Source organism: Panthera tigris, chromosome B1 (genome assembly GCF_018350195.1).
Source record: "Panthera tigris isolate Pti1 chromosome B1, P.tigris_Pti1_mat1.1, whole genome shotgun sequence".
NCBI classification, from domain to species: Eukaryota; Metazoa; Chordata; class Mammalia; order Carnivora; family Felidae; genus Panthera; species Panthera tigris.
Genome location: NC_056663.1, coordinates 58,358,741 through 58,386,513, shown reverse-complemented (window position 1 = coordinate 58,386,513; position 27,773 = coordinate 58,358,741). Strand labels below are relative to the sequence as shown.

The 27,773-nt window shown below is 40.2% G+C and overlaps 1 protein-coding gene and 1 long non-coding RNA gene across 15 annotated transcripts in view; one reads left to right on the top strand and one right to left on the bottom strand.

Moving 5' to 3' along the window:
• LOC122237922 overlaps positions 1–25,350 on the top strand; it is a 148,290-nt gene extending 122,940 nt beyond the window's left edge. For 2 of the 3 annotated variants that reach the window (XR_006216693.1, XR_006216692.1), the window contains one exon: positions 25,277–25,350. This is a non-coding gene — a long non-coding RNA (uncharacterized LOC122237922). The remainder of the gene's footprint in view (positions 1–25,276) is intronic. The other variant, XR_006216691.1, reaches the window with a different exon arrangement.
• MFAP3L (microfibril associated protein 3 like) overlaps positions 1–27,773 on the bottom strand; it is a 94,373-nt gene that overhangs the window by 32,530 nt on the left and 34,070 nt on the right. For 9 of the 12 annotated variants that reach the window (XM_042983629.1, XM_042983632.1, XM_042983630.1 and 6 more), the window contains one exon: positions 24,690–25,522. In XM_042983629.1, the coding sequence (XP_042839563.1) occupies positions 24,690–25,522 (833 nt within the window). Of the gene's footprint in view, positions 1–5,084; positions 5,514–17,968; positions 18,089–24,480; positions 25,523–27,773 lie in introns of those variants that run through there. The other 3 variants (XM_015544223.2, XM_015544225.2, XR_006216690.1) reach the window with 3 other exon arrangements.

Sequence of the window (27,773 nt, the reverse complement as noted above, 5' to 3'; positions counted from 1 at the left end):
ACAGCAATCAGACAACACAAAGACATAAAAGGAATCCAAATTGGTAGTAAAGAAACAAAACTTTAAGTATTTGCAGATGACATGGTACTATATATAGAAAATCTGAAAGACTCCACTAAAAAACTGCTAGAACTGATAAATGAATTCAGTAAAGTTGCAGGATACAAGATCAATGTATAGAAATCTGTTGTATTTTTATACACCAATAATGAAGCAGCAGAAAGAGAAATTAAGAAAACAATTCCATTTAGAATTGTAACCAGAATAGTAAGATACATGGGAATAAAGCTAACCAAAAAGGTGGAAGACTTGTACTCTGAAAACTGTAAAATACTGGTGACAGAAATTGACGATGACACAAAGAAATGGAAGGACATTCCATGCTCATGAACTGGAAGACAAATATGTTAAAATGTCTATACTACCCAAAGCAATCTACACAGTTAAGGCAAATCCCTATCAAAATACCAACAGTTTTCAAAGAACTACAACAAACAATCCTAACATGTGTATGGAACCACAAAAGACCCCAAATAGCCAAAGCGATCTTGAAAAAGCAAAGCAAAGCTAGAGGTATCAGAATTCTGGACTTGAATTTATATTACAGAGATGTAGTAATTAAAACAGTATGATACTGGCACAAAAATATACACACAGTTCAATGGAACAGAATAAAAAATCCAGAAATATACCCACGACTATATGGCCAATTAATCTCCAACAAAGGAGGCAAGAATATCCAATGGGAGGACAGTCTCTTCAACAAATGGTATTGGAGGATAAAAATCCTAGAAAAGAGCACAGGCAGTAACCTTTTTTTTAAGTTCATTTATTTATTTTGAAGGGCGCCTGGGTGGCTCAGTTGGTTTAAGTGTCTGACTTCGGCTCAGGTCATGATCTCATGGTGTGTGAGTTCGAGCCCTCGTCTGGCTCCGTGCTGACAGCTCAGAGCCTGGAGCCTGCTTCGGATTCTGTGTCTCCCTCTGTCTCTGCCCCTCCCCCGCTTGCACTCTGCCTCTTTCTGTCTCTCAAAACTGAATAAATTTTTTAAAAAAATATTTATTTATTTAGAGAGCATGAGCAGGGTAGGGGCAGAGGGAGAGGGGGAGAGAGAGAATCTCAAGCACTCTCTGCACTATCAGCATGGAGCCTGATGCAGAACTCAAACTCCCCTGAGCCAAAACCAAGAATCGGGTGTTTAACCGACTGAGCCACTCAGGTGCCCCAGGTAGTAACTTTTTTATATCAGCTGTCGCAACTTTTTTCTAGATAGGTTCCCTGAGGTAAGGGAAACAAAGCCAAAAATAAGCTATTGGAACTACATCAAAATAAAAAGCTTCTGTACAGTAAACAATCAACAATACTAAAAGGCAGCCTACAGAATGGGAGAAGATATCTGTAAACAACATATCTAATAAAGGGTTAGAATAAAAAAAATACATAAAAATCTTATAAAACTCAATACCTCCAAAATGAATAATCCAATTAAAAATAGGCAGAAGAGGGGCTCCTGGGTGGCTCAGTCTGGTTAAGCATCCAACTTCAGCTCAGGTCATGATCTTGTGGTTCACGGGTTCAAGCCCCACGTTGGGCTCTATGCTGACAGCTCAGAGCCTAGGGCCTGCTTTGGATTCTGTGTCTCCCTCTCTCTCTGCCCCTCCCCTCCTCATGCTCTGTCCCTCTCCCTCTCAAAAATAAATAAGCATTTAAAAAAATGGGCAGAAGACATAAATAGACATTTCTCTAAAGAAGACATATCGATGGCCAACAAGTATATGAAAAGATGATGATCATCACATACCATAAGGGAAATGCAAATCAAAATTACAATGAGGTATCACTTTACACCTGTCCGAATGGCTAAAATCAACAACACAAGAAACAACAGGTGTTGGAGAGAATGTGGAGAAAAAGGGACACTTGTGTACTGTTGGTGGGAATGCAAACTGGTGCAACCACTGTGGAAAAGTTTGGAGGCTCCTCAAAGTTTAAAAACAGAACTACCCTAGGACCCAACAATTGTACTACTGGGTATTTACCCAAAGAATACAAAAACACTAAATCAAAGGGATACATGCAACCCTATGTTTATAGCATCACTATTTACAATAGCCAAGATATTGAAGCAGAATAAGTGTCCACTGATTGATGAATGGATAAAGAAGAGGTAGTATGTATGTGTGTACACACACACACACACACACACACACACACACTGAATATAACTCAGCCATAAAAAGAATGAAATATTGCCATTTACAATGACATGGATGGAGCTAGAGAGTATAATCCTAAGTGAATAAGTCAGTACGAGCAAGACAAATACCGTATGATTTCACTCATATGTGGAATTTAAGAAACAAAACAAACAAGCAAAGGGGAAAATAGAGGGAGAGAGGCAAACCAAGAAACAAACTCTTAACTATAGAGAACAAACACGGTTATCAGAGGTGGGGTGGGGGGAGATGGGTGAAATAGGTGAAGGGGATTAAGGAGTGCACATGTTGTGATGAGTACTAGGTGATTAAAATAAAAATTTAAAAAGAGAGGGAGAGACAGAGGGAGATTTGACAGAGGAAGATTGGAGTGATGCACCATAAGCCAAGGATGCCAGTAGCCACCAGAGGCTGAAAGGCACAAGGAACAGATTCTCCCCTAGAATTTCCAGAAGAGGCTGGCCCTGCTTACACCTTGATTTTGACCCAGTGAAATTGACTTCAGACTTCAGGCTTCCAGAAGTGTGAAAGAATGGACACTGGCTTGTATGCATTTTTGAATATTTCTATACAAATTGTTATGTGAGTTCTACTTAGTAGAATTTCTACTGAGTTCATACTTAGGAGTAGAATTGCTTGGTCATGTGGTAAGTGTAGCAACTGCTAGACTGTTTTGTGGTTGATTTCAGACTTCTGGCCTCTAGAACTGTGAAAGATAAAATAAATTATTGGTGTTTTAAACACCAAAAAAAAATGATAAAGCTTTCGAAAGAAAGAAAGAAAGAAAGAAAGAAAGAAAGAAAGAAAGTGAGAAAGAAAGAAAGAAAGTGAGATGCAGAATATTATTTAGTCACAATAAAGAAGGAAATCCTGCCATTTGTGACAACATGGATGAACCTTGAGGGCATGATGCTAAGTGAGGATAAGTCTGACAGAGATACTTTTATTTGCGATCTATAAAAAACAACAACTGTAGAAACAGAACAGATTGTGTAGAAATCTGTAGAAACACGCAACAGATTGGTGAGTGCCAGAGGTGGGAGATATAAGGGTGAAGTTGGACAAAAGGCACAGACTTCTAGTTACAAGATAAATAAGTCCTGTAGATGTAATATACAGCATTGTGTCTACAGTTAGCAATACTTTAGTGTGTATTTGAAAGTGTGCATATAGTCAAGTAGTTGTGAAGGAGTGGTTTTTTTGTGCAGCAAAAGATAACCAGAACAATGCACTGCCTCTGTGACTGGGGGTACAGACAGACCCGGCAACTTTGTAGCCCTACAATCACCTGTGCCAGCACAAGCATTATGACAAAACCTTTGCCATTGCTGGCCCTGGAGGAAGAAAGGATGCTTCCACAGGCCACTACCTTCCTATCGGACCTCTAAATATGGTGTGTCTTATTTGTGGAGCCATGTCCTAGCTGCAAAGGAAGCTGGTAGAGTATTTGGCATTTCAGCCTCTAGAGTGAGAGCTACCCTCTGTCTCATGAGGAGGTGGATTCTTCAAACACAAGAAGGGGTGTAGATACTGAGGTGCCTAAAAGAGTGGCAAATGACCACCATGACATGCACGGCAAAGCCAGAGTGGAAATAGGCAGAATGAGCTGCTTTCTGCCAGACTCTGCTGACAGCACAGGCTCTGGGCCGCAGAAGGCTGGTACAAAGGAATAGGCCTCTGAGAGGAGGTGCTGTGCTCTACTGGAGGCAAGACTTTAGGGTCATTACACTATATCGCTTCATTTTAGTCCTTGGACTTGAAGTTGGCACTGAATGTCCTCATCTTGCCAGACTCCCTAGATCATATCATTACTGTGATCAAAGTCCTCCAGTGGTATCCCATCTCAAATTAAAGTCACAGATGTTAATTTTGCTGAAAAAAGGCCTGGGAGATTTTGCCTCTCCCTCCCTGTCTTACCTCTTGCCGCTCCCCATCACTAGCTCACACTGGATCCATGCTGTTCCTGGAGCACACTGAGTACTCTTCTCTCTAGGGATTTTGTACTCATTCTTCCCTCTGCCTAGAAATTCCTTGTTCAGATATCCACTTTGGCTTGTTCTCTCAATTTCCTCAGGGTTCTGCTCAAATATTACCCTATTATTGAGACCTTCACATAAAGACCACTATATATGGATGAGGGACCTGTCCCCACCTACCGCACTTCATTTTCTCTTTACCCTACATTATTTTTTGCCTTAGCAATAAATAAATAAATAAATAGTCTAAGAGCTGGGACTTTGCCTTGCTGCACTTCTAACACCCAGAATAGTGCCTAGCATGTACACTACTAGGCATTTGATAACACTTGTGAAATGAATGCTCATGGTCATCATGATTATCACCATTATTCTGTGGTATCATATTTTGATTTGGGTATATTGATATATAGTCTTCATACTGATGTATGAATAGAGGAGAATGGAGAACAGTAAGGCCAACAAATAGGCCAGGGTGTCCTTGATCACCTGGCTGTAGTAGCATTTGCATATGAACCATTGAGTTGATACAAAGCTGTCTATTAACTTGCTGGTAAGGATAAGTGGTGTCCAGTCAGTTGGATTTAGAGACTTAGGCATGAATTTTTCAAGGCTTTCGTATTGTCTCATGATGGCAAATGCACAGATCTATCAAATTGACATACTAAAAGTACCATGTGCATTGACATGAAGATACAAAGAGCTCAGCTGTGTTTGCAGTATTTATCTTACTCAAACCTTTGACATGTATCAGCCATCCCTAATCAAGTAAGAAAATTCTCAGAGGCACAACAAATGGAAATGAAAATTGGATTCATGGGTAAATACTTTCATGAATCTGAGATGGACGCGTTTAAACAAACCCAAGACAGTCTAATTCATCGGCATGCTTTTATCAAGTGAGTGTAAATGGAATGTCACAGGAGATAGGACCAGTAGTTCTTTGGGCTGCAGAACTTGTATTTCTATTCTAAACCACACCATAATGATCATTAGTCATTCATGATAGAAATCAATGATTCCACTTTTCTGACAGTGTTTGTTCACTGTTCCCAGGAACTGCCTTCTCTCTTCTCTCAAGAGGGCATTTAGAATTTGAAGCTCTTTCCCTTGGCTTGTTTATTGTGTACTGTTCATTTGCAGAGTGGCCGCAGTATCCCGTGCCAGTTTGGCAGCGTGAGGAGGGTTTGCTCTCACATTCTCCCAAGAATCAGCGCTAGCTCTCTGGTGACTTTGAATTCCGTTCCAAACGTTGGCCATGGCTGGAGAGGCCAAGAACTTTATTCCAATCAGTTCTAGTTTCTATGGCTACGAAAGTCCCCTGAAAGAGTGACAGAAAATAAGGGCAGATTGTTCTCAATTTCTGAATTCACTGATATGTTAAAAAAAAATCCACCCTCTGAATCCATTCTCAAGTTGATTATTCTCTTTCTCTTTCCCCTCCCTTGTCCTCTTTCTCTCTCTTTTCTGCTGTTAGGATTATGACAAATTCCACTGGTTGTCACCCACTACCATTCATCTGTCTGTCTTTCTTTTTGATAGAACCCTGATTTTGCTCACCCCTCTTCACCCCTCTTCATAGTTGTGGATTTCAGGGGGAGATTGGCCCTCTAGACAGGGTATGTATTATGGTTGCTATAAACCACAGCCTGATTTAGGGATGGGCATTTCACTCAGTCCTAGGTGATGAGATGTGAGAGGAAGTTTGCTGGGTGCACTTAATGAGGAAGATTTTCCTTCCTTAAAACAAAACAAATAAACTAACAGGAATCTGAAGAAATGGCCCTTTCTTATTTTCTGTTTCCAAACAGCAGGTACGAACAGACCATGTCTGCAGTTGCTTTTGCTATGTGGGTACTATGAGGGAACCCAGATGAAGGACTAAGGAGAAAATGGTACTGCTGAAGCCTGGAGAAATCTTAGTACTCAATTATGCTGATGATTTAATCAATCTGGGAAACTCTCCAGAGTTCTTGTAATTTGAGATTAAAAAAAAAAAATCCTAATGCTGGCGAAATCATTTGGAGTTGGGCTTTCTCCTATGGCAGCCAAAAGCGTCTTAACTGAGCCGTGTCACTTCTGGTTGTTTGCTCAACATGTCTTTATAATTCTCCTCTCTTCACTCTTTTGGGGACTAATGAACAACAATAAGACTTTCTAGTATTTAATAAATCAAGATATTAAACATGATAAGTTTGTATTTTCAACAGAAGACAGATTATTGTTTTATTCTTCGAGTGCTACAAAATTCAGTGTTCTTTTATTTTCAATATACAAAATGCCACTGCATATTCTCCTATCACAGCAGGCTCTTAAAGTCATACTATGTGAAGGAGTCCTGTTACCCGTGGGAGAGTCTGTGTTGGGTGAATAGAGGCCTCAGTTCTTGAGTTCCCCACAAAAGATTTATGTTCAAATAAAGGCAAGCAGAAGGAAGGTAGCAAGCACAAAGCAGTTTATTAAGGACGTACACTCTAAAGAAGGGAGAGCAGGCAGGCCTAGAGGTGGTAACTGCCCTGAGGCCACAGGGGTCTTTTCTTTTTGTGTGAGCAGGGTCTTGAGTCAGGGACAGGGATGGTCTCTAATGGAGGCTGCTTCCAGTCTTTTGGGGGACTCCTTCCACAGGTCAGGAGAGGGAGTTTTTGACTCTACAAGGTTTGTAGAGTTTCTCCCACGGGAGTGGGGGCTAAAACCACGATGCAAATGCATTATAATGAGTCTACAGGTTACCCAGGGGCAGAGGTGGAAGAGGAGAGCATATCCTCTGTACCTGGGGCTCTTGGTCTGTTAGCCCCAGAGTCTTGGAAGCCATAAGACCAGGATGTTGAGGGGTCTTGGAAGCCACAAAGTGAGGATGTTTTGTCTCCTGGCTTCTAATGTGTCACCTATTTATCACTGCCTTTGCCCCTGGCTCATGTCTAACTAACTGCCTACTCTTTTAGTCCAAGGACAAGAAGATAGTTAATAATTCCAAATGTACTGAGGGAAAACATTTCTGTCAAATTACATGTTTATATGCTTCTATATGTCAATTTTAAGGAGCTAAAAAGGATTTTTTTTAATCACATTAATAATTTTAATTGTTCCAAATGTTCTATTTTCTTAATGTTCTCCTCCCTATTTCTGCTAATGGCACTATAATTCTCTTAGTCATCCAGGCTTAAAACCTCCAATTTATTTTTGGCTCCTCCTACTCTCTTACTCCAGAAACAACTGTTGCCAAGCCCTCAATAATGCCATCTTAGAAATAAGATTACATCCCTTCCGTGTGCTCTACTTTCACTGCCACTAACCTAGTTCACCAAAAGCCTTCTGAACTGCTTTGCAGAAAGCCTCCATGTTCTCTCCCTTCTTCTTTCTAAAGCAGAGATCTGTCATGCGTACTCTGTCCTTAGTGTGTCTAGATTGCCCCAGGAAAAAGCCTGAGCACTATATGCTGGCATTCACGGTCCGAAGAGCTGACTCCAACTGACCTCTCCACCTTCCTCCTCACCACTGTCCTCTTAAGATTCCATGTGCTAGACCAAGAGAAGGTCCTTTATTGCCCTTTATTGCTTTGACCCCTCATCTCACATTGAGTTTCTTATCTTCATCTGTTCAAATCCTAACTACCCTTCAGAGAATCTGAAATCACCTTTTTCTGTACAAAGATCCCCTGATTTCTCCCAGTCAAAACTGTTATGCTCATCATCCCCTGGATTTTACTGGGATTTCATCTCTCTGTTAATGAAGGCATTTATTACCTTTAACCATCTATCATAGTTATTTACTACATATATTACGTGCTTTCTAAAAAGATGAAGTTCTTGAGGATGGAACTGGATCTTGTTCATTTTTGTGTTCATCTTGGAGCCTAGTATTGCCTTGATTGTAACAAATATCCAGTAAATAGTACTGAATTACTAAATAGTAACTGGCTTTCTGTTCAATCTTGGTTCTTAATCACCATCTGATCAATTAAAATGTAATGAAATTTTAGAAAAAAGGGAAATTGCTTGGTTTAGTCAGTTGGTCATGAATCACATGAAGGAGAATTCTTTTAAATGCTTTTAATGTTTATTTATTTTTGAGAGAGAGAAAGAAAGAGAGAGAGAGTGAGGGAGGGGCAGAGAGAAGGAGACACAGAATCTGAAACAGGCCCCAGGCTCCCAGCTGTCAGCACAGAGCCTGACATGGGACTCGAACCCACGGACCATGAGATCATGACCTGAGCTGAAGCCAGACACTCAGCCTACTGAGCCACCCAGGTGCCCCTGACATGAGGGAGAATTCTTTAAGAGGTAATAAATTCAGAATTATATTAACTACAACCAACATAGATAACTTAGTTTTCCATTTCAGAGATATTCTTAATCTGGAAGACAGTTTGAATAACACATAGGCTTCAGCATTAGTCTCCAAATTTATAAGTACTTTTTGGTCTTTCATCTGAAGATTATTTTTTGAATTTTACAAAAGAATGGTTTTGTTTTACTGGAAAACGCCACTTTTCAAGGAGTCAAGAGCCTCATGCATCAATATCAGTATGAAGGATACTTTTATTTAAAAAATACCTAGTTCTTCCCTAGGCAGACTTTTCTGCTTATCAAGGTTAGTGTGCTGCAATTCACTGGTAGGTATCATGATGAGATGCATAATTACCTAGTCAACAATGAACACAAGGGGGTTCTATTGAATTTCTGGAATCTAATCTGCTGGTCTGCAGAAAAACGATTCAATGCATACCCATACATGGGGGGGGGGAGGGGTTCTGAGAAATACTTAGGATTATTCTCCACACATTCTCACCCTTAATGTTTTTCTGCGCTTTAGCTTAAATTTAATACACAGTGTAAAATAGAAGTAGATCTAGAGGCTATTAGATCAGAAAAACTATGGTAAATGCACCCTATTCATTTTCATGAATGCATTGCTTATTGGGTAAGAAGATAATGTAACCCAATGCCAGTAGAAATTGTTCTGACTCAGTTTAAGGACAGATTATAAAGTAAGCACTTGATAATTGGTGAAATTAAATTCCTGAGTATTTAGTAAGAACAATTAAGATTTTATTTGTATAATAGTCTCATAAAAGTACAAACCAACTGGGCCTAACTTCAATCCATAGCTGGATCTAATGGTTCCTTTATCAAATGGTGATAAAGAGGTCAAGTGGAGCTCAGAGAAACACAGCAAATAAGTAGAGAGAAGTGATTTACAAAGAGGGTTCAAAAGGATTTCTACTGTGTCATTAAATAATACCTAGGGTCCAGCCTCTCGTGACTCTGCAAATGCTAGAAAAGAGGATTTACAGTGAGACTGGGCAGACTGATGTTACATAAGAAGGCAATAGCTGAGCCACCCTGCCAGATTCCAGGTCAGTGGAGCACTCTGGGATCCTGGAACTTTCTCAGATTCACACAGCAGTGATTATAGATCTAGGCCATTCAGGGGAGCGTGAAGAATGGCTGCAAATGGACTCTAGCAGAAATGTTTGGAATCTGGCCCTGAATTCAGCCTTCAGTACTGCCTCTAGAATGTTATTAAACTTCAGGATGGAGGGTAGTATTAGCACCAAGACGAAGAACTGGATGATTTGCTTATGAGTGTGTTTCTATCTGGATGGGATGTCATGGAAGATGTGACAGGGGATAGGTAGATTTTCATGGTGGCATTTATCAGTCCCACTACTGCAAGATCACATGTGTGTTGTACTGTGATGTGGTTCTGGCATTATAAGACCTATCCTTTTGATTATCTATGGTTACTGTTTCTGAAAATGACCAGAATGGCTCAGATCCCTGTTGGCACTGTTTTGTCTTCCTTGCTTGCCTCTGGTCGCCAATAGGGTGCTGGGTTGTATGTACATGTGTGTGTGTACACATGAACACAGGTGCAGGTATGATGGGGAAGTGGGGTACACAGGTACATAAGCAGTTTATCACATAGGGAAGCGGTTCAAGGCCTAATAACTCAAGGCCCCTTAGACAAGTTTGCTGAGTGTCCCAGAGAACAAGGATGAACAATGATGATAATGTTCTGAAGCTGGTAACAATGTTCATGGTGTGGGTCAGTGGAGGGTAGGCTCAAGAAGGAGAGAATGAGAATCAGTTTGTAAGGTCCAGGGATGAGGACACTAAGGAGGAAGTCAGGCCGGTAGAGATAAATGAAGCCTAATCAAATAGGAAGTTTGGAAAGAGAGGTGGAATTAAGGAAATATGCAGGCTTATCTTTCAAAGGCCTTTGTAAAATATGGAGGAAAAGTTAACTCATAGCAATGAAAGCAATTAATGTTTGGACATTTTTGTGTCTTAGTGGATACACACGATGACCAAGAATGGGTGGAGGGGCCAGAGATAATTAAGGCGTAAATATGAGTAAATGCTAGTATCTCTCGGATATTCAGTAGTTGCCTGCGTAAATTTGAGCACCACCCGGCCTGTGAAGCAGCTGGCTAACTTCAAATAGGAGGAAAACAAAAGTGTCCGTTGCCCACTGGGGCTGAGGCCAGAGCTGGGTAACTGGTCCAACTTGCCACGTAAGAAGACCGAGATGAAGGGGCATGCAAAGCTAAGGGGAGACTGGGTTTCTCTGAGGAAAGAGGAGGTAGGGGAAGAAGTGGTGACTGAGAAGATGAAGCAGCAGCAAGCTGCAGGAGGCCTCTATCTCCCCATGAATGGTGTGAGTGAACCGTGGCCCTTCACAAGCATAGGCACTGGCTGTGTAAGGAGAAATGCGCACGAGCAGCAGCAGAATGTGCAGGCTCACTATTTTGCAGTCAGTATATGTATAAGCTGGTGTGGTGTGCCGATTATGTTTATAACCTCCGCCCTCTCAATCTTGAAATAATTCCCTCACTTAATGAGTCCCATTTTCCTGCGTCTACAATGAGGCCAATGTGCGGTGTCACCCTGTTTGTGCCTTGAGAGCAAATCAGGGAAGATAAGGACCTGATCATGTAGGAAAGGAAAATTGAAACTCAGCAGCTGTTTGGGGTTACATTTCCATCAGAGCTAGTCTGCCTTGGTGAAGATTTACTGAGGGGGTAGCGCAAGCTCCAGGAACTGGATTCTCTAATCCTATTTTTCACTAGAGTTTTGGTTTGTTTCTTTTGAGGTGAAAGAAACCTAGAACAAAACCAATGCGATCTGAACGGTTAATGTATTAACCTATAACAGGGATGCATTGACTGTCCCCACCAATAACTTCACTGCAGAAAAGGCATGGTTTTATTCTGTTCCATCTTTCAGTGACTGTCAAGTTCTTGTGGAGAACATGACATGTAACGACATAGAAGTAATTTCAATGTCACAATTCATTTCTCTTGAACTCACTGCAGGTTTTAATTGTGGAAAATGGTCTCACCACGACACCAGTAGAGTGGACAAAAGACTTTTAAATAACTCTTTTAAATATGAGGTTAAAGCGTGAGAGAGAAGAAAATGGGAAGACATTTAAAGTTATATTCTATTCATGAGAAAAGAAATCTACCCAGAAAAACCATCCTGAGAACAGGGGAGTCTGTACAAGTAGGTTGTAGGTTCAAAGAGATTCTTCAAAATGCACTTTTTGCCCTTCATGAGGCCCTATAAATGAAGATAGTTATTCCAATCCCAATAAATCCTAATTAGCTAGAAGACATATTAGTTTTTACTTAATTAACGTTTACTAAACGTCAGTAATCCTTAAGGTTCTATAGGAAGCACTGTGGCAATATGGGTGCGAGTCCTGTTTGTACAGAATTCACAGTCTAGTAGCTAAAGATTTTAGTATAGTCTTGGGAAAATTACTTCACTTTTTTTGTTTTTTAGAACATGGTATCATCTGTTAGGCTAACCTGCCTGTAAGATGGAGGAAGAGTATGTATTGTTATGGAGGGGAAACCAATGAAAAGTCATAAGGGTTTACCCTGCTTTATCTAACTATTTTAATAATAATATAAAAAGAAAAGACAGGAAATGTTACATCCCACTGTTTTTTAAGGACTAGAAACAATTTTGTTAAGACTGTGAAATACAGCATGTGCAGAGAAAAAGAGCAAAACTTACAACAGAATAAAATTGAGCATTATAGTCAGAGTATGGCATGTAGATTTTGTATTTAATCCTGAGGTTTGAGTGGAAAATACAGAATAGTAATGTTACTGCTATGGCAATTGTAAAGAACATTTTTGAACTTTGATTGAAATAAAGCATCCTAATTAATACATCATGCTCAAAATAAACAAGTATTTGAAAGATGCTTTAATGTTGCTACTCAACTGAAAGCCTGCCCTCCACTACCACTGGGGATAATTTTTTAGAAATGATTTAATAAGTTGATTTTTAAAATAGGACGCTGCTGGGATACCTGGGTGGCTCAGTTGGTTAAATGTCCAAGTTCAGCTCAGGTCATGATCTCAGATCATGATCTCACGGTTTGTGGGTTTGAGCCCCACATCAGGCTCCGTGCTGACAGCTCAGAGCCTGGAGCCTGCTCAGATTCTGTGTCTTCCTCTCTCTCTGCCCCTCCCTAGCTCATGTTCTGTTTCTCAAAAATAAGTAAACATTAAAAAATTTTTCTTTTAAAACAGGAAACTGATGATTAGCTTAGAACTCAATGCTTTAAGCACTGAGGTTCATGTCATTGAGGAGACAACAAGGATTAAAACCGAAGGGATTTTTTTTTTTGACTAGAAATTAGATGAATATAATTTTCTATGATTTTAATGACTGATTTGTGTAAGCTAATGCATACACTATTTTCCATATTTTAAAAATTCACTGATGATCTGGGCATGGCTAATCTTGGGTAACAGTGTGAAATAAATTCTTTCTTTTCTTTTTTTTTTTATTTTTTTTTATTTTAGTTTTCTCATATTTCCCTTATGCAACTCCTCTTATGCTTCTAAGATGTCAGCATGCAGCTTTTTGGCTTCTCTGGCCCTCCATCCAGGGAGGATGCCCTTCTGGAAGTCTCCTTGGAGACAACATCATTCTTTTCTTCTACCCTTTCAACACTCCTTGCCCCTTCGGTGCTCAGATTTCATCTGGTTGTTGGGTAGAGTCATAGGATTAAACCAATTCCTACTCTGTATTCACGATGCCTGACAGAGGCTAAAGGTGATTACTAGGGTCTAGGGTATTTGTGTAATAAGAGAAAAATGGTACTCTGAAGGAATGAATTTTTCATGATGCCATTTCAGCGGCTTTGAGTGAGGACCTTTCAAGACTCAAGTGACCCTGCTCCGGAGTCTGTCTCCTGCACATTCCCTTGAGTTGGGTGGGCAGAGGATCTTCTCCCTCAACAGTATGGCCCATGGTCTTAATCTCAATATTTGAGATGTCACTGGCATTATTAGGGTTTTACTATGGCCCTTGATGCTTAATATAACATCAGAATCAATATTATGGCCTAGGTGCTTGGCATTTAAATTCTAAGTCCTGTCCTGTCCAAGAGGGAAGGATACAAGGCTGACAAGATTGCCAGTATCACAGAGGTTGTTTGAATCTTTACTCTTGATTTTCCTTCTACCTCCCTTAGTTTGGGGATTTCTTGGGAGGTGGTGAGTACCAGACATTTTAGATACTGGAGGGACTACTTTTTCTTCCCTTGAGACTTGTTTTAAAGTTTATTTATTTATTTTGAGAGAGAGACAGCACAAACAGGGAAGGCGCAGAGAGAGAGGGAAAGAGAGAGAAGCCCAAGCAGGCTCTGTGCTGCCAACACAGAGCCCATCGTGGGGCTCAATCCCCTGAAACGGTGAGATCATGACCTGAATCAAAACCAAGAGTCAGATGCTCAACTGAGCCACCCAGGCACCGCTTCCCTTGAGATTTTAAGGACATGGAAAAACCATGCCCTTGTTCTATGTTCAGTGTCTCTGGGTTGCAAGAATAGTTTAGGGTGCCAGTGGGATGTTCAAGAGCTCCCCCACAAAGATACTGTGACCTATTGGTACTTCAGATCCTGTACTTCTCAAGTGTTTTCTAGAATTTCAAATATATGGCTGTGCTCTTCCTTCATGTTTCAGAAGCCATCTCTCTGTCTTCATTGTGTCCTTTCAAGAGGGACAGGAAATCAGATAGGAAGTAACTGACAGATTTGAACATAGTTCTATGGAAAAAACACACTTATTAGAATTAGTTCCAGACACGTTTCAGTTATCTAATTGAGTTTACGGATTAAAAAAAAAATGTGTTCTGGGGCGGGACAGGAGCAGATGTGGTTGTAAGAAAGCCACGTGAGTGATCCTTGTGGTAACGGCATTGCTCTGTATCTTGGCTGTGGTGGTAGATACACAAAATACATACATGCAAATGAGTACATGTAAACCTGGGGAAATCTGATGAAGATCAATGTTGCTACCCTTATTGTGACAGTGTGCTATACAGTTTTGTGAAATGTGACCATTGAGGGGAACTGGGTAAAGGGTACCTGGGATCTCTCCGTATTGTTTCATACAACTGTAAGTGAATCTACAATTTTATATCAAAATAAAGTCTAAGTAAAATGTGTTTCATGTTCTAGACTCAGAGTATTTTGAAAGATAAAATCCATACATGCAACATAAAAGCACACACACATGTTCACAAAGAATAGTCAAGGTTCAGTCGCCCCCACGCCCCCACTCAGTGGATACAGACAGTTTTGCTACCAATTGGAGACAGTTTTGTGTTTAGGCAAAGGACTGAATCTAAATTTGATGTCATAAGGCATAGCCATTCTCTTTAGATCTCATATAAAGAGGACAAGTGTGACTATATTATGATTTTCCTATCCTGGTGAATGTAAATGTTTAATAAAGAAGGAAAATAATCTGAAGGTTCATAATTCTATATTTGCATTGATTTTTATATTGAAGTGTTGAAAAAAATCTTATAAGGAAAATGTTTAAAAAGGCAGTCCAAATCCATATGTAAGGACTTGGAAGAAACGAGTTGCATGTTTTAGGTATTCTTACATTGTTTTACACTATTCATCCTTTCCTGGTCCACTTGGGCTGCTGTGACAAAAATACCATAGACTGATTGGCTTAAACAACAAAGATTTAGTTCTTTTTTTTTAAATTTATTTTTTATTTTTTAAATTTCTATTGAGAACAGAGAGAGGCTGGAGAAGGAGTAGAGTGAGGGAGACAGAGGATCTGAAGCAGGATCTGCATTGACAGCAGAGACCCTGATGTGGCGCTTGAACTCACGAGCCCTGAGATCATAACCTGAGCCACCCAGTCACCCCTAAAGAGTTAGTTCTTAATGTTCTGGGGGCTGGAAGTCCAAGATTAAGGGAGGGGAAGATCAGTGTCTGGTGGGAGTCTGCATTCTGGTTCTTAGACAGCTGTCCTCTTGCTGTGTCCTTACATGGCAGAAGGGATGAGGGAGTTCTGTGGAGTTTTGTTTTTTTTTTTTTTTTTTTTTTTTTTTTTTTTAGAGCACAAGTGGGGACGGGGCAGAGAGAGAGGGACAGATGATCTGAAGTGGGCTCTGTGCTGACACCAGCAAGCCTGATGGTGGGGCTTGAACTCACAAACCGTGAGATCATGACCCGAGCCAAAGTCAGACACTCAAATGACTAAGCTGCCCAGGTGCTCCTATGGGGTCTTTTTTATAAGGGCACCAATGCCATTCATAAGAGTGTCATGCTTCATGACCTAATCCCCTACCAAAGGCCCCACCTCCAAAAACCATCACATTGGGGATTAGGATTTCAACATAGGAATTTTGGATGGACACAAATATTCAGTCTATTGGAAGCATAGCATATTAATGTTTTATTCTTGTGTTATAAACAGAATGTCTTCCACTTTTTTGCTCCAGATTAAGAAAAGCATTTATAGATCATCCAGCTTTCTGCTTTTTTAATCACACTATAAATCTCTCATTGACTCCAAATGATTGGGAGTAAACTGTCTGATTAATAAAGTAGTCTCATTATCCAGAGTTAGTGAGCTTGTATGAAACATAGCAATTTCCAATTTCAAAGGACTCACAGACAGTAAAGTGTATTTAACTCAGTCATCTACAACTCATTGTGGAATGAATAGTTAACATGATACAAGAATAATACATATATATTTTTAATTTGGGGTTAAACTTTTTTTTTCAAGATCTGGCAGGGTTTCAGAAGTATCATCAATCACAGTAATTATTGTGATGACCAAAAAATTAGGAACATTATAATCTGCACATTAAAAAAATTAATGATCACAGATGCTCCACATCAGCTGTCATTTTTCATATTTCCTACAAATAGAATGTATTTAAATCCTCTGCAATTTTTGAAGGTGTTAACACTTTCAAATCTCTTCTTCAGATGAAGACATTTCTATAAATACGATGCCAAGTCATAATTTGTGTAATGTTTCAGTTTTAAAATAATTTCCAACATAACCGGCATTGAAATTTACTTCTTTTATGTTAAACTGATAAGTGTCTACTTCATGGTAGATGCTTTTTTTCATGGACTCTATTTGTTCTGAAATACAGCATTTTACTTCAAGCATAGTAACTTTGTCCTCTGGCAGAACAGCTGAGGTAATGCTAACAGGGAGGAGCGTGGGAAACATCACCCAACAATAGGGACCCTCTGTAGAGCTAGGACAGAGAGTCCTACCTCTTTGTCCGGACACACTTGTCATTTTTGCCTTTGGTGTAAAAACCTTGATGGTTAGAATTAGGAATCTTCTTGGGGCACGTGGGTGGCTCAGTTGGTTAAGTGTTCAACTCTTGGTTTCGGCTCAGGTCATGATCTCACAGTTCCATGGGTTCGAGACTGGCATCAGGCTCTGTGCTGTTAGCAACAAGCTGTTAGCTTGGGATTCTCTCTCTCTTTTCTCTCTCTCTGCCCCTCCCCCACTCTCGCGGTCTCTGTGTCTCTCAAATAAACTTAAAAATAAATAAATAAAATCCTAGTTAAAAAAAAAAAAAGGACTTTTCTTAAAGCTTTGGGGAATTTTGTTCACCTTGCCATATGCCTAGGTGGAAGAAGCGTGTGACATCAGTAGACATAATAATCAATCAGACCTAAAACCAGAGGTGCCAATCGCTTCAGGGGTCTCTATTAACACATCAGCTTCATAGGAATCATGGAGAACTTCAGGAAGTAGATGTTATAGAGCATCTGCATTGAACAAAAAGTCCTCTAATTTTGCTAGAGTGATTTTTTTTTTTTGCATAATTTACTGGGACTCCTATTCCATAATGAATCTTAAAACATGAATAATTGTCAGAAAACCCACCCCACTGGTAGAGATTTGTTTTTTGAAAATAACGTATATATACACTTCTTTCAGTTCTAATAGTCTTTCAAAAGTATACTAATATAATGAGGCAATTCATCTGCTGGTTGATTTGCTTTTTTCTCGCTGCCGAACCACCCTTTATTTAGTGAGCTGTAGCCTTAGGACATCTCAGGGGCTGGGAAGGCTAGCACCTGATTCACCTGAAATCTGCCTCTAACACCCCCCCACTGGCAGAAACCATTCACTCAAAAGGGTGTGTGCCACATGGCATGTTAATTAGCCATATCAGGAGCATCCCGCATTTTTGCAATCCTTTTATATGAATACATTTACAATTTTAGTTTTGTGTTGACACTAAAAAGACAATTTTATTGTGGCAGGACTAACTCACACTTTTGGCTTCAGGGAGCTCAAGGACCAGTGTGGTAGCACTTTTAAAATTCTTGCCTCAGTGCTTAAGACCCAGCCACAATGGAATATGCTGCTACATGAGGAACGAGCTCCCCGTTTGTCAGAGATTTTCAAGCAGAGCTGAACTACTACATGTAGGCACATTGTAGAAGATACGTAAATTAGATAACTTCACATTGATTTTCCAACTCTGTGACTGTAGGCTTCTTTGAAAATCATGCAGATTAATATTAATCCGTATACAGCTCTTTTGATTAAGGCCCATGCAGAACATGGCATTCCAAAACCTGCAAAAAAAAAATTTAGCAACTATTTGTTCTGGGTCTGAAAATAGGCATCAGTCAAAATTACCTGGTTAGCATGAAACTTTCCTATTTTCTCTTTCATAATGATATGATTGTTAATTTTTCCATTAATGCCAGCATAATACTCAGTCTGGTTTTTTGTTTTTTGTTTTGCTTGGGAGAACCTGTGGATGTTAAGTTACATGTATAATTTATTGGAAAACTCAGTTATTATGTCTCTTTAGTCTGCAGTAAATTAGTTTCTGCCCTTTTTGTCTTGCTTTCCTATCTGGTAGTCCCATCTGGTTTTGCTTACGTGTCCCATATCTCATCTGAGAGGGATTCAGTTTTTGAAGCTGATTGTCAAAGGGACCTACTTAGCATTTTTTGAATTTGGCCTGGATTTGGTATTGTCTACGCAGATCTATTACTTATACCTTCTGTGGAATGTTCTGGGTATGTGAGTTTCCTGGTTTTTTTTGGATTCTCCAGAGTATGCTTTATATTACATGTTAAAAATCATTTCCTGAAACAGATAAAAATACATTGCTATAAAGTTTGTTAGGATGGAGTTAAGGTTTCTGAATTTGGATAAAGTTTGTAGTTAAAAAAAAATTATTTGCGGGGCACCTGGGTGGCTCAGTCGGTTAAGCGTCAGACTTCAGCTCAGGTCACGATCTCGCGGTCCGTGAGTTCGAGCCCCGCGTCGGGCTCTGGGCTGATGGCTCAGAGCCTGGAGCCTGCTTCCGATTCTGTGTCTCCCTCTCTCTCTGCCCCTCCCCCGTTCATGCTCTGTCTCTCTCTGTCTCAAGAATGAATAGACGTTAAAAAAAAAAAATTATTTGATTTTTCCTTTTCTCCCAAGATACGTCATGGATGCAAAAGTTAGGGAAAAGAATTGGTTGGGAATGCAAGCTGGTGCAGCCACTCTGGAAAACAGTATGGACAGTTCTTCAAAAAACTAAAAATAGAACTACCCTATGACCCAGCAATTGCACTACTAGGCATTTATCCAAGGGATAGAGGTGTGCTGTTTCTTAGGGACACATGTACCCCCATGTTTATAGCAGCACTATCAACAGTAGCCAAAGTATGGAAAGAGCCCAAATGTCCATCAATGGATGAATGTATATAGAAGATGTGGTGTATATATATAATAGAGTATTACTCAGCAATCAAAAAGAATGAAACCTTGCAATTTGCAACTACATGGATGGAACTGGAGGGTATTATGCTAAGTGAAATTAGAGAAAGATAAAAATCATATGACTTGACTCATATGAGGACTTTAAGAGACAAAACAGATGAACCTAAGGGAAGGGAAACAAAAATAATATAAAAACAGGGAGGGGGACAAAAACAGAAGAGACTCATAAATATGGAGAACAAACTGAGGGTTACTAGAGGGGTTGTGGGAGGGGGGATGGGCTAAATGGGTAAGGGGCACTAAGGAATCTACTCCTGAAATCATTATTGCGCTATATGCTAACTAATTTGGATGTAAATTAAAAAAAATAAAACAAGTTAAAATAAAAAGAAAGAAAAAAAAAGAGTGAGTGACGGATTTCCTATCATTGGAAAGAATAAATCACATGCCACCATCACATGCCCTTCAGGTGGGACATGACACAAAATCCACACTCCTGCGCAAACCCTTTATTAAAGCAATGATCAAAACACAGGATGGAGCACATGGTGTTTTGTTTTGCTACTATAACATCAACTTAAATGTCATCTGTTTATATCTTTAAATTATTTTTAAAAAGTGAACATTTATAGTTCACAAATCCACCAGTTGGACATTTCTGCCCAAAGTTTTTCATCTTATTTTCCAATTTTAACAAAGGACATCCAGAACTAGAGATATAGCAAGCCAAACATAAGTGCAAGCAAACATCTTCTTTGACCCTAACTCACTGTAAGCAGCTCTATGGTGTCTGACAGATACATTTGAAGGCTTTTATTACTGGTTAAATAAAATCAATTTATGCCAGAATATTCTTAGAACTATTTGTTTTCTATTTTTACATTCTCTGAGAGCTTCAATTTTGATTGTGGTATTCTAAATATTAGTCCCTTTCAAAATGATATCTCTAAACTATCTCAAAGATCATTACCACCCTCATATGATATTTTCTTGTATAACAGACACGCACTCAGTCCTTTGGAAAACATATTAAACAATTGTTTTGATATCCAATCCCCCACCATTGATTTGTTTAATCCAGACCTGATTAATCACCGTAGAAACCCTAAAAAAGTCATTAGGAAAATGAATTTTGTTATCTACTGAGGGATTTTTAAATGAATAGGTGAATGTAAAAATGGTTAGTGTCTTGAAGATGTCAGGTGCTCAAAAGATGTGTGTGAACATACAATGAGATCTGGTAGGTTTAAAGAGTACCAGTAAATTAGCTTAAAAAGCAAGAGTAGAAACAGGGATTATAATCTTAACGGAATGCCAAAAGGATCTGTGAAATAGGTACAGAACAGTAGCTGAACTGTGCCGAATATAAAATACAGTATCTGAAAGATAAGTTAAATGCTCCATTTTCTTACCAAATGAAACACTGACAGGAAATCCCCTGTTAACAGAACCTCAGGGGCTGCCATTTAAGAGTTAGCACTGATAACAACACTGGATTTCAATCTACGAATAAAAGGTGGCTGATTTGCCTCTCCCAAACTGTTTCTCCAATGGCTGGGATGGGTGTTTTTGCAGGTAAGCAGATCTGTGTTGGCTGCACTACACTGAGAGAGTGCTTGTTCAAAACATGCAAACATTCTTTGTGCCTTACATTTACTTCGTGTGCTAAAGAGCTGAGCAGACCCTAGATCACCAATAAATAACAATCGAAGCATTAGACTTAAAACATGTCAGCAGTCCACTAAATAATTTACATAGCCAGAGTTCAATTCAGTCTTTTCATCAAATTGCTTTCTTATCTCACATTTGCCCTTCAAAGGCAAGCTTGAACAACACAGACTTCTACAGTTAAAAATGAAACAAACAATAAAAAAGATAAAGATAGGAAGGAGATTCCAGAATCCATTGTGTGGGATGTCAAGACCTTTTAGCCTTAGTTTTGAAAAAAGGAGTGCTCATAAACATCTGAGACAACTCATTCTGGATGTAATGGCACAATAATGCTTGGGATGGGTGAGAACATTCAGCTATTTTTAGAGCAATTTCTATACGTTATACATCACATTTGGTTCCTAGAGATTTTAGTCAAGTATTAGTATTTCTTTTTGCTGAGTATGATATACAAAAAGATGAGAACAGTAGATGTGCCCTAAAGATATGAAAATATAATATATAAAACAAAACCATTATAAATTACATAGATTTTCAGTATAAAATTGTGTTTTTTTCCATTTAGAATAAATACCATCCAAGTTTACAGATCATCTAAGTGAATTAAATATGCACACGTATCTGAATCATTTTCAGAATTTCAAGGAAAGAAGTTGCTAGAGATATGACTCAGAAACCAGAGACTGATGTTGAGAATGACTACATAAGACCCAAAGGACGTGGCTTGGGATTTAGCGTTAAGCTTTTAAAACTGCCCCAAACAGCCTGACGCTCATGCGTGCACACAAGGACACACACATACAGCCATACGTCTATGAATTTCTATGAAGCTGAGCAGTTTATCTTTGAAAAATCAGCTGAAAGTCACAAGGTCTTCTACATTTTATATTCTAGAAGGAGAGAGCCTTTCTCATTTCACGAAGAAGATGTAGGATGGATAGGAAGAGTGTAGAATTTCTGGAAGGAGAAATCTCCATTGTAAACCAACCTCCTTTTAGGTTGGCTATGATTCTATCAAGAGCTTTTTGATGCCCTAATAGGGGAAAAGTTTGGAAAAATCTATATAATAATAATAATCATCATCATCATCATCTCCCCAGTCTTAAGAAGCTAAGACCAATCTGGAACATTCTTTGGTCATAAATTCCTGCTCCTGCTTCATTAAAAATCTGCTGATTTTAAAGTTTTTATTTCTTATCAATGTCTAGATAGAACTGATGCCTTTCCATGTGGAAATCTGCACATGGGTTTGGGTGGAATAACTGAACACAATGCAAAAAAGTTCACACAATATCACAAAATGAGCTTAAATTTCAGTTGTTGTTTTGGGCATATAGATCCGTAGTAAGAATTTGCTGACCTCCATAGCAAGTGGAAAATGTTTATATTCTTAGAGTTGGAGATAAAGGTGTTCTGCAACCCAAATACATAAAATCCTAATCCAGAGAGCCCACATAGGAGTCATGCTTTCTCTTGACTGCTGTACTACTAGTTGCTTTATGTGACCCCCCCTTCCCCCCGCCAAGACCCTTCTAACTAGATGCCAGCAGTTCATTCCTGGACAAGTTTGTCTAACCAAACTCCATGTCTTGTTAGATTGCCTTCCACACTGGTTGTCTATGAATAAAGAAGCCCGTCAGGCTACCCCTAAAGCCAAACCCACTGCCCTCAGCTGCACAGCCAAATACATTTGTTGTAAAATTTTGGACAGCAAAAAGCATCCAATCTCCTGTACCCATTTTGGCTCCCAATGTTGTTTGTCTCTTGCAGCAGGGACCTATCTTGAGAGATTACAAACTCTGTAAAACAATACATGTCTGAGCTAGAAGGGACCTTGTGACTCATCAAGCACAACCCCCATATTCTTCAGATGGAAAAGATTAAGCCCCAGAGAAGGGAAGGGAGTTGTTCGAGATCACTTACTAGATAGTGACAGAGTGAGGACTAAACATCTGGGTCTGCTCCCTCAGTACCAACGTGGCCCGTGTAACCTTCAGCAATACGACCCCATCACTTGATGTGGCCATGACCCCTACAACAACTTTAAGGTTACTCCCCCTGCTTCTAAGTGACAATGAAATACCACTCATTCTCACTACGGTTAAATTTAAACTATAGAAGTGGTCCTAATGATGTTTTGGGAGAGAAGATCCACAACTTGCTTAAAATTCTATGATTATTTAAAACTGATCCTCCTTGAGTAAGTAAGGCAGCATAAAAAATGTTAGCTGAACCCAGACATGAAAGTGAAAATCCGTTAACTGGAAAGAGAGCAAGCACGATGATATTGAGGTGGTTCTGTGAGAGAGTGAGACCATTTAAATGGTGCTCAGAGCCTATCTAGTCTGCCCCCTCTGACAGATAAGGAAGCTGAGACCCATACCTGCCCAAAGCCAGGCAGCTAGTTATTGGCACAGTCAGGTAAGGTGTTGACCTTTGCATAGACTGACTTTTTCTCCTTTCCATAACATCATTCAGCCTCACATATTACTGCTTTCTTGTGAGGCTAAAAAATAATTCAATAATTTGGCGTGAAATTTGATGACACAGTTCCCTAGGTCATTACTCCAACCTTTCCCTCTCCCCTTCAAGACCAACAAGTTAGCTACATGGTTCACAAAGCGGACCTGGTTACACAACTTCACAGATCTTTATTTTGCTGCCCTGAATTAAGTGTTTGAGTCACTCGATGGCATATGGCCCTCCAAGCCCTTGTGGGAAGTCAGTATTCTACAACCTACAGGGATTCATCATATGCTGCTGTCTTCAGAAGCAATACATTTTCCAGATAATCAGTTTTTGTTTGTAAGATGATGTTACTTACACAGAGGACAGGTTTCATGGGTAATACAGGTATATTCGACCTTTTATAATTTCCCTCCACCAAAAGGCTCTCAGAATCGGACAGGTAAACACATTTGTTTTTGGCTAATAAAGTGCTATTCCTGGGCAAAATTTTTCTCAGTTTCACAATAGCAGCTTCGTTGGAAACAAAAAAAGTGATGTATGAACATAGGCCTGGGTAGTGACAAAAACAATGAGCCTAGTAACTACTCGGGAACATTACAGGTGACTTGTAGGTATCAGCCCTGGCACCAGTGACTGATACCAAGCCTCTGAGGTAAGTATTCTAGGGGGAAAATAAGGACAAAGTGGCAAAGAGGACCAAACCGGAAAGAGCAATTAGTATTAATGTAACAACAGCTACTCCATTATAAAGGAACAGTGAAAGGAATAAAACTGAGAAGAAAGTGCAACAAACCCATGTACGTGCATTTGCTATTGTAGCAGACCTATAATTTTTTTTAAAGGAAAAGCAATGCGGTGTGCATTGGGCAGGGCTCTTGAACTCAGAATATCTTATAGTAATATTCTCTTTGACAAAAGGGCATCACCCATTAAGGTTATTTGGCAGAGAAGAGCCTCTAAAATTCGTATCGCATGGACAGACACCTTCCGTCCAGTATTACCAATTCTGCACCCTGATGTTTCTCACATCCTTTACTGTGGGGGAAATTCCAGTCATGTCATAAACTGCACTCAGGTGTTTCCCCTTTTAAAATGGCGTCACTCCTACCTAAGGGATGAGAGTCTCCTGGTAAGGCTTAGCGGCGAGTGCGTACTACATCTGCACTACAAGGAGCAGCCCCTGATTTTCTTGATATGCATAGCTTTTCATGGTTGATATTAGACATGGCTTTCATAAATAATGCAGGTGTTTCTGTCCTGTGCCACTGCTGGCTCTGAAGTTTCCAGGTGAGCTGGTGGCAGGACTCTATCTAATACCTCGATAGGCGTTGACTCTTCAGACGTTAGCTCTGTGGATGTTACATCTGTGGAAGGCTCTGCAGTTTCCGGGGAACGGTCGGCTGACGGTTCTGTCTCCTCTTCATCTTTGACCTCAAATTGCATGCCGTCTTGGTCATCCACGTGATCTTTTTTGGACTGTGGGTGCACAGACACCTTGATGGCAATTTGCTGAGGCTGCTCGTGCAGCGACGAGGCGTCCGAGTCAGCAGTGGGGGAGTCACTTCTCTTCAGGGAGTTTGGGATTGTGTAAACCTCATCCCTGTCTGAGGCCTCCTGGCCTTCTGGAGTGTGCCGCACAAAATTCTGCCCCTGCTCCTCAAGCCCGACCACCTCCATGATTTCCTCCATGATGGTCCTGCAGTTCATAATGAGGGGAGGCAGAGGCACACTCCTGGCAAGCTCTTCGATATAGCGTGCAAACTCCATGGTTTTGAACTGGGTGACTTTGGCAAGCTCTAGAGTTTTGGCTGAGGTGATGATGGGGATCCGCTTGGCAATCTCAAATGCCTTTTGCAGCTTCTCTGCGCCTTCTGTCCTAAAGAACTCATTGATGGCTTTCTCAGTCTTCTTCAGGTGACTGCTCATCATGCACAGGCGGGTGATATTGAGGACCATGACAACGGTGAAGGCCACAAGGCAGACGATCATGTAGTAGACGCCCATGTCTCCAGAGGTAAAGATGACTCTCAGGGTCACCGTGTTGTTCACAGTGCCATGGATGTTAGAAGCAACACATGTGTATTTACCTCGGTCTGAAAAAGACACCTTGGTGATGTTCAGGAGGCCGCTGTCATGCATCTGCCATTTTCCTGTGGGAAGGAAGGGGGGAAAATTCAACCGAGGACACACAGGTCATATTAAAGTGTCTACAAACTCTCACATTACTAAAAACATCTGCTGCCACTGCTACCACTGCTACTGATACCGACAGTGAACAATTACTATGTGCCAGCCAGTGCCACAGCGACGTGCGTTAATGCTTTTCATCTCACAACGACTCTGTGAGGTTGGTACTCATACCGGCTCCATTTCACAGGATGAAGAAACTAAGGCACGGTTAGATTAGCCCACCTTCCCAAGGTCACCAGTTTGGAAGAAGTGGGAGAGCAGATGAACTCAGGGTCGAAAGGCTATACTTTTAACCCCCAAGCCATGCTACGTAATTCTACAGCCTCGTGAAAAGTAGGAAAAATAAACAATCTGGAAAATACTGCGCTCTTATTAAAGAATTCCTTAAACATAGCATCTGGTTTTCTAACCTGCCCACGAGCATGACGCTATTGAATATATATGTTCATTGAGGGAGTTTAATGCTTCTAAGAATATAAAGTATTTTAGGATCAACATAAAGTCTGGAGTAAGCCAATTAAATTATAATTGTTTACCTGGGTTTCTCATATTTGAGGTTGAAGTTATCCTTGTATGACCTCAGTTAATTCAAGCATAACATGTCATTAATTTTGAGAATTTATGATGAATTGTTTATAGTACTTAAAAGTTACAAGCTAACAATGTGAACATTCAGAGGCTGGGTATGAATTAATACCAATTTAATGTTTTAGCCTTGCAAATAAATTATAGACCCATCAAGTTGAAAATAAGCCTCACATAATGGAGAATGCATGTTGATAAGTGCAGTTCGATTTCCTTCTCTGGCCTGGAAAGGAGCTAGTGTTGCCCCAGGGATGAAGTTCTGAATCAGGGGAAACTCTTTCATTGGGATTCATTCTTTGTCTGCCTCTGTACCCACAGGTCATTAGAGGTTTGGCTTCTAGGTCCTGGGTCTGAGGCTTTCTGAAAGCCTACCTATACCGTCCTATAGAGATGGAAGGGTCCAGGACAGTTCTCTTGGGAGCTCTGAGGAGCAGACAGGGAGATATTTCTCCATAAAAGCACTCCGGCTCCACAAGCCAACTAGAGGAGCCTCTCCTGAGAGATGGAGCAGTTCAACATGTAGTTTTCCTTTTAAGTACCTATTATCGAATTGTATTTTCACTTGTTTCTTCTCCTTCTGGCAGTGACTTCTAATTCTATTTAAAAATCTGATATTTCCCAAAAGCAACAAGCAACTTGTTCCCCTCCTCCCCCTCCTTTTAAACTTGTGAACACGTAAGTGACTACAGTCTCAGGGCACTATGGACTGAAGCAAGAGAGGGCCTTCTTCATTCCAGCATCTTCTACTCCTAGGAACATCCTTAAGGAAGCTAGGGTGGAGCAGTGAGGTGCCTTCTGGGGACCTGCGGCCCCTCCTACCTGCTAGGCACGCTGGATCTGGCAGGATGCCTCTTGTAGGTGCTGTCCTATTACTCTTTCTGAAAGAACATCTGTGAAGAGTGGTTCCTAGTGTCCCCGAGTAACCCTTTTCTAACAATTCGGCCAGTTTCTTTTCCCCAAGAGTAGAAAACACTGGTTTGGAAAATCTAGTGAATTTTTGGTTTCTTGTGAATGTGTGTCAACCGACAAACCTAAGCACCCAGTCTGTGAAATCTTCTCTCATTTAGATTGGGCAGGCCTTCCACTCCCTTCATTCCCCGAACGTGGATTTTGATACTTCGGCTGCAGGTTTGTCCAAATGTAGAAATAATCTGGGGCAAGGGAATCAATGTATTATCAATTTATATTTTTAACATGTGCATGTTTCATAAAGGTGGACTACAGCGGGCATAGGCAAACTCGAGTTGACTGGAAGCTTATTACGGATATGGAAGGTATTTGGTTCCAGAAAATTACAGACTATACTTGTAGGAGTTTCTCAAATTTACCTTCTTTCTTTTGTTGGAAAATATAACAGGAACTAGGATGGAAGAAGGTGAGGTGAGGTTATTTATATGGGGAGTGGTAAGGGTCAAATTGTTCAACTCCTAACCTCCCATGGCCGTTCCTTTTATGGAGGAATTACCTCCAAAGTAGTCTGAACCTGGGAGTAGCAGAAGAGCAGAAAAGATCACTAAACTAAGAAGGCAGGTATCTGATGGTATTATGAACAGCTTCTCTTCACACCTAAATAATAATTTTAGTGATCACTGTATTCTGTTATGGGTCACAAAGCAAGTCTTTGGT